This window comes from Carassius gibelio, chromosome A16, assembly GCF_023724105.1.
Source record: "Carassius gibelio isolate Cgi1373 ecotype wild population from Czech Republic chromosome A16, carGib1.2-hapl.c, whole genome shotgun sequence".
Taxonomy (NCBI): domain Eukaryota; kingdom Metazoa; phylum Chordata; class Actinopteri; order Cypriniformes; family Cyprinidae; genus Carassius; species Carassius gibelio.
In genome coordinates this window covers 2,070,687-2,082,538 of record NC_068386.1, presented here as the reverse complement: position 1 = coordinate 2,082,538, position 11,852 = coordinate 2,070,687, and the positions used below count along the sequence as shown (strand labels likewise).

The 11,852-nt window shown below is 34.9% G+C and overlaps 2 protein-coding genes across 3 annotated transcripts; both read left to right on the top strand.

Moving 5' to 3' along the window:
* The first annotated feature begins 899 nt into the window (after window positions 1–899).
* On the top strand, window positions 900–7,156 carry LOC128030025 (dehydrodolichyl diphosphate synthase complex subunit DHDDS). Of its 2 annotated transcripts, none has more exons than XM_052617488.1 (9): window positions 900–992; window positions 1,675–1,748; window positions 1,820–1,936; window positions 2,378–2,520; window positions 2,611–2,727; window positions 4,583–4,684; window positions 4,780–4,894; window positions 5,821–5,928; window positions 6,782–7,156. In XM_052617488.1, the coding sequence occupies exons 2-9, from the start codon at window positions 1,686–1,688 to the stop codon at window positions 7,022–7,024; spliced, it is 1,008 nt and encodes a 335-aa protein (XP_052473448.1). In that variant the 5' UTR covers window positions 900–992; window positions 1,675–1,685; the 3' UTR covers window positions 7,025–7,156. The 2 variants fall into 2 exon arrangements, with proteins under 2 accessions (XP_052473448.1, XP_052473450.1); XM_052617490.1 differs by lacking the exon at window positions 900–992 and adding an exon at window positions 1,035–1,158.
* Window positions 7,157–8,451: 1,295 nt separating this feature from the next.
* LOC128030789 (non-histone chromosomal protein HMG-17) lies at window positions 8,452–11,434 on the top strand. Its single transcript, XM_052618759.1, has 6 exons — window positions 8,452–8,672; window positions 9,819–9,854; window positions 10,258–10,287; window positions 10,378–10,428; window positions 10,535–10,597; window positions 10,748–11,434. Exons 1-6 carry the CDS (start codon window positions 8,658–8,660, stop codon window positions 10,781–10,783), a joined length of 231 nt encoding a protein of 76 aa, XP_052474719.1. The 5' UTR covers window positions 8,452–8,657; the 3' UTR covers window positions 10,784–11,434.
* The last annotated feature ends 418 nt before the right edge of the window (window positions 11,435–11,852 follow it).

Genomic DNA, 11,852 nt, shown 5'->3' with positions numbered 1-11,852 from the left:
GAACCTTTTATAATGCTCTTAATTACATGTCGATGCATACTGTATGTATTAGTGAGTGTGTGGTGCTTATGGGGTATGGTCACTTATTCCTTTTGTGCCCTTTTGTAGTGTGCACATATACTATTTATCATCAAACTGTGATAACTGTGACTAAATTCAGTATATATACGTCTGCCATATGTTGCCACCTCAAAAATTCCTGCTACCTTCTCATCACCCCATCAATATTTTTCTAGATCCGCCCCTGCTTGCATGCCACGTGTCCATTAACCAACCTCAGAGAACTGTGTACATTCAAATGTGATTTAATTATTAAAATATTTATTTTAAAATAGCAGGAGTACTTCAGGTTGGGTGAAAGTTTGGGGATGCATTACATGCAAATAAGAAATAGTGTGTATGTGTCCATTTTTGAAAGACAAAAGCCTTATAAAGACACAGCAATACATGGTAAAATAACCCACTGAATGATAATGCAAATAAAAAAAAATCTATGTGTTCATCAGTAGTTGAATTCAGTTGAATTTCTGTTTATTCTGTGTAATTAAAAAATGTTTATATTTAGAATACAATATAGATGAGTAAAATATTAAGGCCTATGATATGTATTCATTTATTTGAATGTTAAGTAAATGCATTGATAAAAAAAATCTAAATAGATATAACAATAGACAGACAGACAGACAGACAGACAGACAGACAGACAGACAGACAGACAGATAGATAGATAGATAGATAGATAGATAGATAGATAGATTTTACAAGCCCCTCAGTTTTTAGCATTTAATAAAAACTAAAAATCTGAAAATAACACAACAGAAATGTGGAAACATTTTTATTAATGTTACTTAGTTTAAAAAGTTTTAAAAATGCTGGGAGGTTTTGTATTGGTCGAATAGTGGGAGATTATTTGATTATTTTGGCGTTTGCTGTCGCGTTTCTGTGTCGTCATTTCCTGTCAGAGGAAGAAGACGTCATCCTTCAGACAGACGGTGAGTTGGAGCTTTATTATTTCTTAAAGAATCAAGCTGATTTCGATTTGTTTGAATGAAATCCTTCTTTTAATGAATGAGATTACAGCGAGGTTCTATTTTAATATCGCAATGACGTGATATTTAGGATAGAACGCGCGCTCTCGTGCCTTCCAAGCACGAACTGGTATTATATATGTTTCATGAATTTAACGTGTTTATTGACTGGTGTAGTTAAAGTTGTCAGTGTTTTCAGGTTGACATGGTTTAATTGGAAAAAATATATATATATATATATATATATATATATATTTTTCTAGCTGTCAAGAGATACTGAAACATTATGATTTATTAACACGTTATTAATCTCATGAGGACAATAGTGTCATAATGTTATAGTGACATTATATTCATATTCTTAAATTATGAGTAAATATGTAAAGTACATAGAAAGTGTTCATCTAAATCCAGCGCTTCTGCTTTTATTGAATTGTAATAAATTATATTATACATTTTTATTACCGTATATACTTGTTAAATTAGCTACTTACCACTGCAGTTTAATCATATTTAATTATATTTAACCATATATAGTTCAAGATTTCTGCAGAAGTAAAATGGCAATGCATAAAAGTTTTGAATATAAGAAATGTGCCGGTTTATAACTCAAATGCTTGTAGCCGTAACTCTTATTTTTTCACAGAAAGCACCATCATGTCATGGATTCGAGAGCAGAAACCATCCTTTATAGAAAGACTCACTGGCAACATCCTAAAGGTGCTTTAATTGAGGAGCTTTAAAGTGAACTGAACTGAAATCATTACTTTATTAAACTCTCTGTGTCTCAGGCAGGACCAATGCCCAAACACGTGGCCTTCATCATGGACGGTAACCGGCGTTTCGCCCAAAAAGCACATGTGCAGAGACAGGAGGGTCACTCGCAGGGCTTTGAGAAACTGGCAGAGGTGAGTGTGCAGATAATGACAGACCGATGTGGATTCATTTAACAATATTTGCCCAATTTGAATGACCGATCGATTGACATAATTATCAATCGTTTCCTTTTACACCAGTCTTCAGTGTCACATGATCTTCAGAAATCAGAATAATATGCTGATTTGCAGCTAAAGAAACATGTTGAAAACCGTTGTGCTGCTGTGGAATCTGTGATGCATTTAATTTTTCAGGATACTTTGTTGAATAGAACGTTCAAAAGAATATCATAAAAAAAAGAAAAAATAGAAATCTTTCATAGCATTATAAATGTCTTTACTGTCACTTTTGATCAATTTATTGCATGCATGTTGAATAACCCCCCCCTCAAAAAAAATCGAACTGACCCCAAACTTTTGAACAGTGTATATGCACGCTCAATCTCTTTATACACACTGTTTGAACTGACTCAGACGCTGCGCTGGTGTCTACACCTGGGCATTCATGAGGTGACGGTGTATGCATTCAGCATTGAGAACTTCAAGCGCTCCAAAGAAGAGGTGGATGGTCTGATGGAGCTGGCCAGACAGAAGTTCAGCCGGCTGCTGACAGAGCAGTAAGTCAATCCTTCACAAGATCCATTGGTCTGTCTGTTGGCTGAACTAAACTCTATGCGGTCTACATGTGAATTTGTCCTAATGTGTAGGGAGAATCTGGAGAAGCATGGTGTGTGTATCCGTGTGCTGGGAGATCTGACTCTTCTGCCGGCAGATCTGCAGCAGCTCATTGCCAAAGCTGTGGTGGCAACTAAAGCACACAACAAGTAAGCACTGCATGATGCTGTTTTATTAGGTTTGACCTTCTGTTCTATACAGTGACATGCAAAAGTTTGGGCACCCCTTGCAGAATCTGTGAAAATGTGAATCATTTTACTAAATGCTAAATGTTATTTTTTATTTAGTACTGTCCTGAGTAAGATATTGTACATAAAAGATATTAACATTTAGTCCACAAGACAAAAACATTGCTGAAATTATTAAAATAACCCACTCAAAAGTTTGGTAGCCCTTGGTTCTCAGTACTGTGTTCTGTTACCTGATGATCCTCGACTGTCTTTCTGTTTTGTGATAGTTGTGCATGAGTCCCTTGTTTGTTCTGAACAGTTAAACTGAGCAGCGTTCTTCAGAAAAATCTTTAAGGTCCTGCAGATTCTTCAGTTTTCCAGCCTCTTTGCGTATTTGAACCCTTTCCAGCAGTGACTTTATGATTTTGAGATGCACCTTATCACACTGAGGACATTTGAGGGACTCAAACACAACTATTTAAAAAGATTCAAACATTCACTGATGCTCCAGAAGGAAACAAGATGCATTTTAGAGAAAAACTTTTGTACAGGATGAAGATGTCAAAATTTTTCTTATTTTGTTGAAATATATATTTGTTTTCATTTAGTTCTGCCCTACGTAAGCAAGAGAAGATACTTGTATGTTTCCTGGAACACAAATTAAGTACAATTTACTTTTATCTTAATTAATCTTGTTGCAAGGGGTTCCCAAACTTTCACATGCCACTGTAGATTTTCATCAAAATATAGACCTTTTTTTTTGCAATATTGCCTAGCCCTACTCAATAAACAAGTACACTTTGCACTCTATAATATACAACACTGTTCAAAAGTTTGAAGTCTGTAACATTTTGGGGCTTTAAAAAAAAAAAAAAATCTCTTCTGCTCATCTAGGCTGCATTTATTTGATTAAAAATACAGTAAAACCAGTAAAAATGTGAAATATTATTGCAATTTCATATTTTTTATATATTTTTTTAAATGCAATTTTTTCCTAAGGTGCAAAGCTGAATTGTCAGCATCATTACTCTAGTCTTCAGTAAGCACATTTACATAACTCACAAATATCAGCTTATTAAAATAAACAGATTTCCCAGTTTACATGCACTTCAGTAACCTGACAAACCGTGTGTACTTGACTTTATGAATAAATCAGGTTATTTCCCTATAGTGATGTCAAAACAATCATTTCTGTATCTGACTCGTAGTATTCCATTCGTTGTGATGTTAAATAAAGCTTGCACCATATCAGCGGGAGACTTAGTGCTCATATATTATCCTCTCATGCAGTTCGAGGTGAACCACTTCTACAGCACGAGATGACAGCACATTTTTATCATTTTCTGGGTCATGAAAGAGTCTGTGTTTGTGATCTAAGAAATCCTAATAACCTTACCCTAACGAAATCAGGGTAATAGGAAAAAACTATGTGTTGAACGGTTTATGCTTAAGCTGTTTATGACCTAACTCCGATAAAAGAAAACGTGACCACATGCGTTGTCAGCTTATTAAGCATAATCAGCTTAATAATGTGCATGTAAACGCACTCAGTGTCACATGATCCTTCAGAAATCATTCTAATATGCTGCTCAAGGAATAAATCATATTATTATCAATGTTGGAAACAGTTGTGCTGTGAAAGTTCACAAGAACGGCATTTATTTGAAATAGAAATCTTGTGAAATTCTATACGTCTTCACTGTAATTTTTGGTCATGCATTTATGCATTATTATCAGTTTGTTTCAAAAGAAAAAATAATGCCTGCAGTTTTTTGATTTTCGGTTTTAAAGCATGGTCTTTATCTGATGCAGTTGCTCTTCTCTTGTGTTGCAGGTGTTTTCTGAACGTGTGCTTTGCTTATACCTCAAGACATGAAATTGCAAATGCGGTGAAGGAAATGGCTTGGGGAGTAGAGCAGGGCCTGATAAAACCCAGGTGTGAGAAAGCAAATTATTTGCTGATTCCTAATAACAGCTGTTTTAATACCTGTATAATATTCAGATTGTGTTCTTCTCTGTGTGATTGGTCAGTGATGTGTCTGAGGTGCTCCTCGGTGAGTGTCTGTATAGCAGTAATTCTCCAAACCCAGATCTGCTCATCCGTACGTCTGGAGAAGTGCGTCTTAGTGATTTCCTACTGTGGCAGGTAATGGAGATCCCATTATTCCCAGTATCTTTCCATACATTTTTCAGTTTAGATGGCAGTCATGGTTTCATTCACTCTGTGTTTTCATAGAGTCTTTCTCTATGAATATAATAAAGTGAATGTTTCCCCCAAAATGGAGATTACCTTCAGGTCATTCAAGATTAGGATGAGTTTGTTTCTTCCTCAGATTTGGAGAAATGTAGCATTGCATTACTTGCTCTGCAGTGAATGGGTGCCGTCAGAATGAGAGTCTGATAAAAACCTCACAATAGTCCACAGCACTCCAGTCCATCAGTTAACATCTGGAGAAGTGAAAAGCTGCATGTTTGTAAGAAATAAATCCATCACTTAAGACATTTTTAACTTCAAAATGTTGCTCCCGTTGAGTCCATAAACCATAATATTGGTTTCTCCAGTGAAAAAGTGGTCAAGAGAGAAAATCTGCACGGATCCAAGACTGTTTTTTTATTATAAATAAGCAGCTTTTGTCTTCTCCAGATGTTAACTGATGGACTGGAGTGGTTGGAATTATGTTTTTATCAGATGTTTGGATTCTCATTCTGACGGCACCCATTCACTGCAGAGCAAGTGCTGTAATGCTACATTTCTCCAAATCTGTTCAGATGAACAAACAAGTTCAGCTACATCTTGGATGGCCTGAGGCGGAGTACATTTTTCAGCAAACTTTCATTTTTGTGTGAACTATTTTCTTTAAGAGCTGAATAATTCACATCACTGCCTTTTAAAATGAGATTTCCCTTTAAATCAGCACTAAAGGCATGTGAAAGTCAGGCACTGGTCCTGTGGTCATTTATCTGCTTGGTCCATAGTGTATTAAGCTCATATTGCTCTTAATATTTACATTCCCTTGCAGCTTTGAAATGATTGATGTTTTTCATATTCCTGCATCGTCTTACTCTCCACAGACCTCTTATTCCTGTCTAGTGTTCCAGTCGGTCCTGTGGCCGGAATATTCATTCTGGAATCTGTGTGAAGCTGTTTTACAGTACCAGCTAAGTTATCAATCTCTCCAGGTACACCATAACTCTATTGTTACCTGGTTTTTATGGTGATTTACAGCTTATTAAGGTAACTGCTGCATTGTTACCTGGAAACATTGGGTATCATTCTCTAACTGTGCATGAAACGGTGCTTAAAATCTGCAAACAGATGTTTTTACTCATTTAGGGGCTGCAATTATTTGTTTAAAAATACAGCAAAATCAGTAATATTGTGACATATTATTATAATTTAAAACTACTGCTTTCTGTGTGAATATCTTTTAAAGTGTATTTTATTTTTGTGATGTACAGCTGAATTTTCAGCATCATGACTCCAGTCTTCAGTGTCACATGATCCTTCAGAAATCTTTCTAATGTGATGATTTTCATGCTTCAGAAACATTTCTGTTTATCAATGTTAAAAACTATTATAATAATTTATAAAATGCCACATTTATTAACATTAGAGCAAAGTTAACAACAAATATGCAGACTTCAGCAGACTTTTTTTTTTTTTGTGAAGTTCTTCTGTCCATACAAATACGAAATAATCCGTGCAATTATTAGTGACTTTTTTCAGACTATTAAAAAACCTTATTGTAAAAATTAAAAGGGCATTATACTAGAAGTCTGAACATTTCATGTTGACATGAAGGCACAGGATATTGTCTTACAGCATGTACCGTTGTTGCTTAATGCACAAGTAAGTTTTTGTAAGCGTTACTATGATTGTTTCCCTAAATGATTTCCTTGAAAACATAATTTTAGGAAGTTCAGAACTTTATCTAACGTTTAATAAAGATGCAAAAGCATAAACACTATTATAATCCAATCACAAATACCGTTGCGTTCATTTTTCCATGAGTGCACATGTTGTGTGTTGCAGAAAGCTCAAGCTCTGCACAGAGAAGGCCAAGAGCTGCAGCAGATGGAAGCGGATCGCTCCTGTGTAGCTGAGCTCCTGCAGCATCGTGGGAATGGAAAGCCCTTGGATGCTCAGAGTCGACAGAAAGAACTGTTGAAGTACACCGCCGGCAGAGAGGAGAGGGTTCGCTGCTTTCTCAACGCCCTTCAGCACAAGAGAGACACTGTCTTCAGGGATTTAAGCAGCCAGGCTGTCGTGGCGTAGCTTCCAACTCTTTGTTTACTGATCTGTAAATACTTTAGATCTGGAAGTTGTTTCACCCCGTTTTATGGGGCAGTGGATATGTATGCTTGAAATCGAAATAGAAATGAGCTTAAATAAATTCAGTTTGATTGACCCCATGGGCTGGTTTTGTTTTTTTAAAGAAATACTAGAAAATACAACAAAACAGGCTAAACCTGATTGATCTTACTTTTACTTTTGAGGTTTTTTGTGCTTGAAAATTCTTGAAGCAGAGAATGATTACTTCACAACTCAAATATTACTGGCCTGTTGTGAGCAAAATTGACTCAAACCGAAAGCATTTAGACAAGGAAGTTTTTTAGGAAAGAGCAAAAAAAGAAATCAGACTACAACTTTTAATTGACTACATTTTAGGTTCTAAAGGTAAATTACAGTAGCAGTAAAAAGATTGAATGCATGTTTATCATTACCTTAAAAACCTGGATCTGCTTAAATTTTGTATCTGTTACTTGTATTATTATTTTTTATTGGTGAGTTGGAACACACGCACGCACACACACATATGTATATTTATATGGTGTCTGTATAGGGCTAAAATCCTAAAAACGTCCTAAATTCGAGCAGAAAGTCATGGCATTAAATGTTGAAAAAATGTCTGTATTTTAGTCTTTTTACAAATATCTACAAATCCTTAAATCAAGATAAATTTACAACCATCACAAAACAGAAAGACAGTCGTGGATCATCCAGGTAACCACACACAGTATTAAAATTTACGTTAATTGAAAGACTTGTTTTGAGAACTAAGGACAGTAAGTGAATTTATAAAGAAAGACAATATGTTTTCATTTTTGAATGGTTGAGTTTTCTCTGCAGACATTTGTTCTCATTTTGATCATAAACTCTATTGATTTTCATAATTTTCTCATAAAACAAGACTTAATTCATTTTGACTCTCGAGTGTGTTTTGATTTAAGAATCTTAAAACAATTGCACTGGAAAACTAGACTTAAATAACTTAAAGAACATCACTTTTAAAAGTTATTTCCATGTTCTTGCGGTTGGGAGCAGAACTAAACAAGCCTTAAGCTTGATGTGAAATGAATTAAAAAGTAATAGAGATCTGTTGGTAGTTGAATTTTTTAACTTTGAAGTATTGCAAATACAAAACCATATAAATGAGATTATTGTGTCCAATTGAATCTTGTTGAATTCGACTTAAAAAGGTTTATAAATAAACACTGTATAATTATGTAAATAAATAATGAGTGAGCCTTTATTTATTTGTATAAAATTCCCGCTGTAATTCCATTGTTGGCCAGCAGAGGCGCCGTTCTTACCAGCACGAGCAGAGCTTCCGTCTGAGCTCTGAAACCCGAGCGGGGAATTCGGTCACTGTTGCTTTAAGAGATAAGCGACGCCCAGCGATACGTGATCGCTCTCGCAACCAATGGCTGCACGGGATATGCAAAATCTGGTTTAAACCGGTTTCTATCTTAAATTCCAATATAAAAACTTAATAAAACATATTCAGCCGTTGTTGTATTTTACGCGATACGCTGTGAGGTGTGCAGGGCGTTGCTGCTCACGAATATAATATTTACACAATTATTCAGGTTTTTAGAAATTTTTCCAGCGTTTTTCTGTAACCAAGATGCCCAAAAGAAAGGTAAGGGTGCACGGTGATATTTTTTTTATTTTTGAAAAATCATTAATTTTGGTATTTGTACATACGTGCCTGTATATATTTGTTTTACATTTTTTGTTGTTATCTTCTACGATCGTGTGGTTGTTGTTATTTTTAATGGCGGACAGTCGATTTTACATATTCACTGTCAGTGGGACTGTCAATCTTACCGCGCTCTGACGAAAACAATAGCAAAAAAACAAACAAACGGAAAATAAAATCAAACGGGCGTTTTAAAACCCTGTAACCTGTAATGTTGTGCATCATGTGCATTAATATTCGGATAATTATTCGCGTAAAAAAAAAATCCGTAACATCCTGTGAGACCCGCCTGATCACTAGATAATGCAAAAGGAGGGAACTTGAGTGTCTTTGTTGAACTCCTGTTGCTGCTATAAAAATAAACCTTCAAATTTAATAAGATATTTATATTTTAACACTGCCGATGAGTGATTGTGCTTAAAGTTCTCTCACAGTTAAATCATTATAAAATTTCACGAGCGTATATTTTCGGTCCTAAAGTGTGTTTTATTTATTTTAATCTGTGCTAATGTTATATCGAGTCACTTCAGCTGCTTCTGTCATTGTTGATGTGCTCGAAACGTCAAGCTGCCATCTTTACAGCACCTGGGTCTTCATAAGAATAGTGCTTTACTGGTTATCTGCGCTCGGACTGCGTGTAAATGTTATTTTCACATCTTATTTTCGGCGTCCAAATGTGCTTTTGTGCGAGTTACAGTGGTTTCGTGAGGAAAACAAAGGGACTGTACGCCGCCGAGGATCGCCGGTCGTTTTTAAGGCGCGTAGCGATGCAGCCAAACAAAAGGAAGCGGTCTTGCCCGCGCGCACTGACAGCCCGGATTTGAATTTGAATATGCGCGGGAAGACAGTGCTGAAATAAAGTCATCCGTTATGAAAAACAACTGCGGCTTCTCGTCTATGACGTAACGCGCGCAACTGTCACAGAAGACGGTCTTTCTGTCTCTTTTTTTTTTTTAGTTTTTGAAGAATATGTTTTCGTTATATATATATATATATATATATATATATATATATATATATATATATATATATATATATATATATAATTTAGATTTTATATTTCTAAAACGCTTTTGTTTCTTACAGATTGATGGTGAGAAGGCCGCCAAAGGCAAGGAGGAGGTTTGTCCATTTATGTAGATTTTTTTAAAATATTATATGTATTTTTTTTTAATGTTTTACTGTTTTATGTATTATATTTATCGCTTATATAAAGTCTTATGAAACTCAACCAGAATATATTTATGTGTGTAAAAATTAAAAAAAATTATATTGATGTACATTTTTTGTAAATTTCTTAGCAGAAATGTATCCAGCTTGTGCTATATAAATAGCGACTTGAACTTTTTTGTTGTTTATAGTTAACATAACATGAATTTACATCACCCATATTCACTTTAATAGACAATTAACACATTTTAATTTTTTTTTTTTTCTTCAGTGAAATATAATAATATACATTTCATATCCATTGATTATTTGGTTAGATCCTTGATTGGTATTGATTCAGTGTTATTTTTTGCAGCCAACAAGACGCTCTGCGAGGTTGTCTGCTGTAAGTTTCATTTTTGGAACATTTTAGAAAATAAATAACTTTTAATGCTAAAGTTTTCATTGTCTAATTAATCTCTGAATTGATTTACAGAAACCAGCTCCTCCTAAAGCAGAGCCAAAGCCCAAAAAAGCCGCCCCTAAGGTACTTAATATGTTCCATTGACGATACAATGCCTTGCCCATGAAACGGCTAGGTTTGGTGTTTGTTATTATTTATGCACACCTGTATATTGTTGTTGGTCACACAGAAGCCAGCCAAGGGGAAGAAGGGCAGCAACCCTGCTGAAAACGGAGATGCCAAGGCAGACCAGGTCTGAAAAGCGGTTAGAAGAGAGATAAATACATAAATATCAGACCCTTAACTGCTCTCGCACAGCAACTAATTACTGGAGCGTGTAAGGTTTGGCAATTGCTCACCCAAATCACTGTTGAACTGACTTTTCTTCATCACTCTCTTCTAGGCACAAAAGGTTGACGCCACTGGCGATGCTAAATGAGAAGATAACCGGTGTCTGATCCTTCTATGTACTTGGTGACTGTACAGTTTGAAATAACTATTTTTTACCAAGTTTTATATTAAGAATTACATTTATAGTTGACTTGTTGACTCGCTTTTTATGTACTGATTGATTTGACAGGAGCTTCTGTATTTCATTCATATCCCATTTTTTAATCAAGCCGTCTATATCTTGCCAAAACAGTTAAATCTGTTGGTGAAACATACAAATTTTGTCCTAAAGTTTGTTTTATTGCTTTATCTTTCTTTCTTGTTTTATCTTTGGATTTTAAACACCAAACATTCTCAAAAGGCAGCTTAAGAGAGTTTCTAAACTGTTTTCCTAAAGGGTTTTCACCATGTTGTTAGCATTTAAACATACAAATACTGTGTTTTTAGTTTTTTTTTTCCTTCTTTTTTTAAGAAATTACAATGAAATTGTCACTAGGAGAGAAAAAAAAGTAAATGAGGCAGCAATCTTGAGTAAATTTACTATGTGAACCTTCAATTTCTTTAGAGCTGTGTGTTCTTAGCTTGTCTTGTTTATTAAGTTATGCTCTGCAACTGTGGAAGGATATTCAATGACTCTTAAAATGCTGTTTTAAATGGTTTTGAATAAAAAAATACATAAAACTGTCCAGAAAAAAATAAATCATTCCTTGTGTGTGTGTGTAGTATATATGTAAAGTATTGAATACTTAGTTCGCACTTAAAATATATCATTATCCAATGATAAATCTCATAGCAATTCACATATGCTTTTTAATAAAAGCAAAATTACAGTAAAGTGCAATTCAATGACAGTCACAATAATTAATTAAAATGCGTATTTATTTTCTTGAAACCAGTTTAAAAGTTGTTAAATGCTACGAAGCATACAGGTTGTAGTTACATTTGTTTCTCGCTAGATGTCGCTGCAGTGTAAAAATTGCGCAAAATCGATTCAAACTGTAATTAATTAACTGTACGACAGGTGGTGCTATTTGTTAACCAAAATAGGCAACCGTTTTTACCCTGTTGGTAGGATCAAATAACTACAAGGCCTATAGAGTCATTGAGCTCATTAAAAT

Bases quoted from the DNA above. Each gene is read 5' to 3' on its own strand.
- LOC128030025 (XM_052617488.1), top strand. From the start codon at position 1,686: ATGTCATGGATTCGAGAGCAGAAACCATCCTTTATAGAAAGACTCACT. The intron at 2,728-4,582 runs GTAAGCACTGCA...CTTGTGTTGCAG, and splicing joins GCAACTAAAGCACACAACAA to GTGTTTTCTGAACGTGTGCT. The intron at 5,929-6,781 runs GTACACCATAAC...TGTGTGTTGCAG, and splicing joins TAAGTTATCAATCTCTCCAG to AAAGCTCAAGCTCTGCACAG.
- LOC128030789 (XM_052618759.1), top strand. The intron at 10,429-10,534 runs GTACTTAATATG...TTGGTCACACAG, and splicing joins CCAAAAAAGCCGCCCCTAAG to AAGCCAGCCAAGGGGAAGAA. The intron at 10,598-10,747 runs GTCTGAAAAGCG...ACTCTCTTCTAG, and splicing joins GAGATGCCAAGGCAGACCAG to GCACAAAAGGTTGACGCCAC.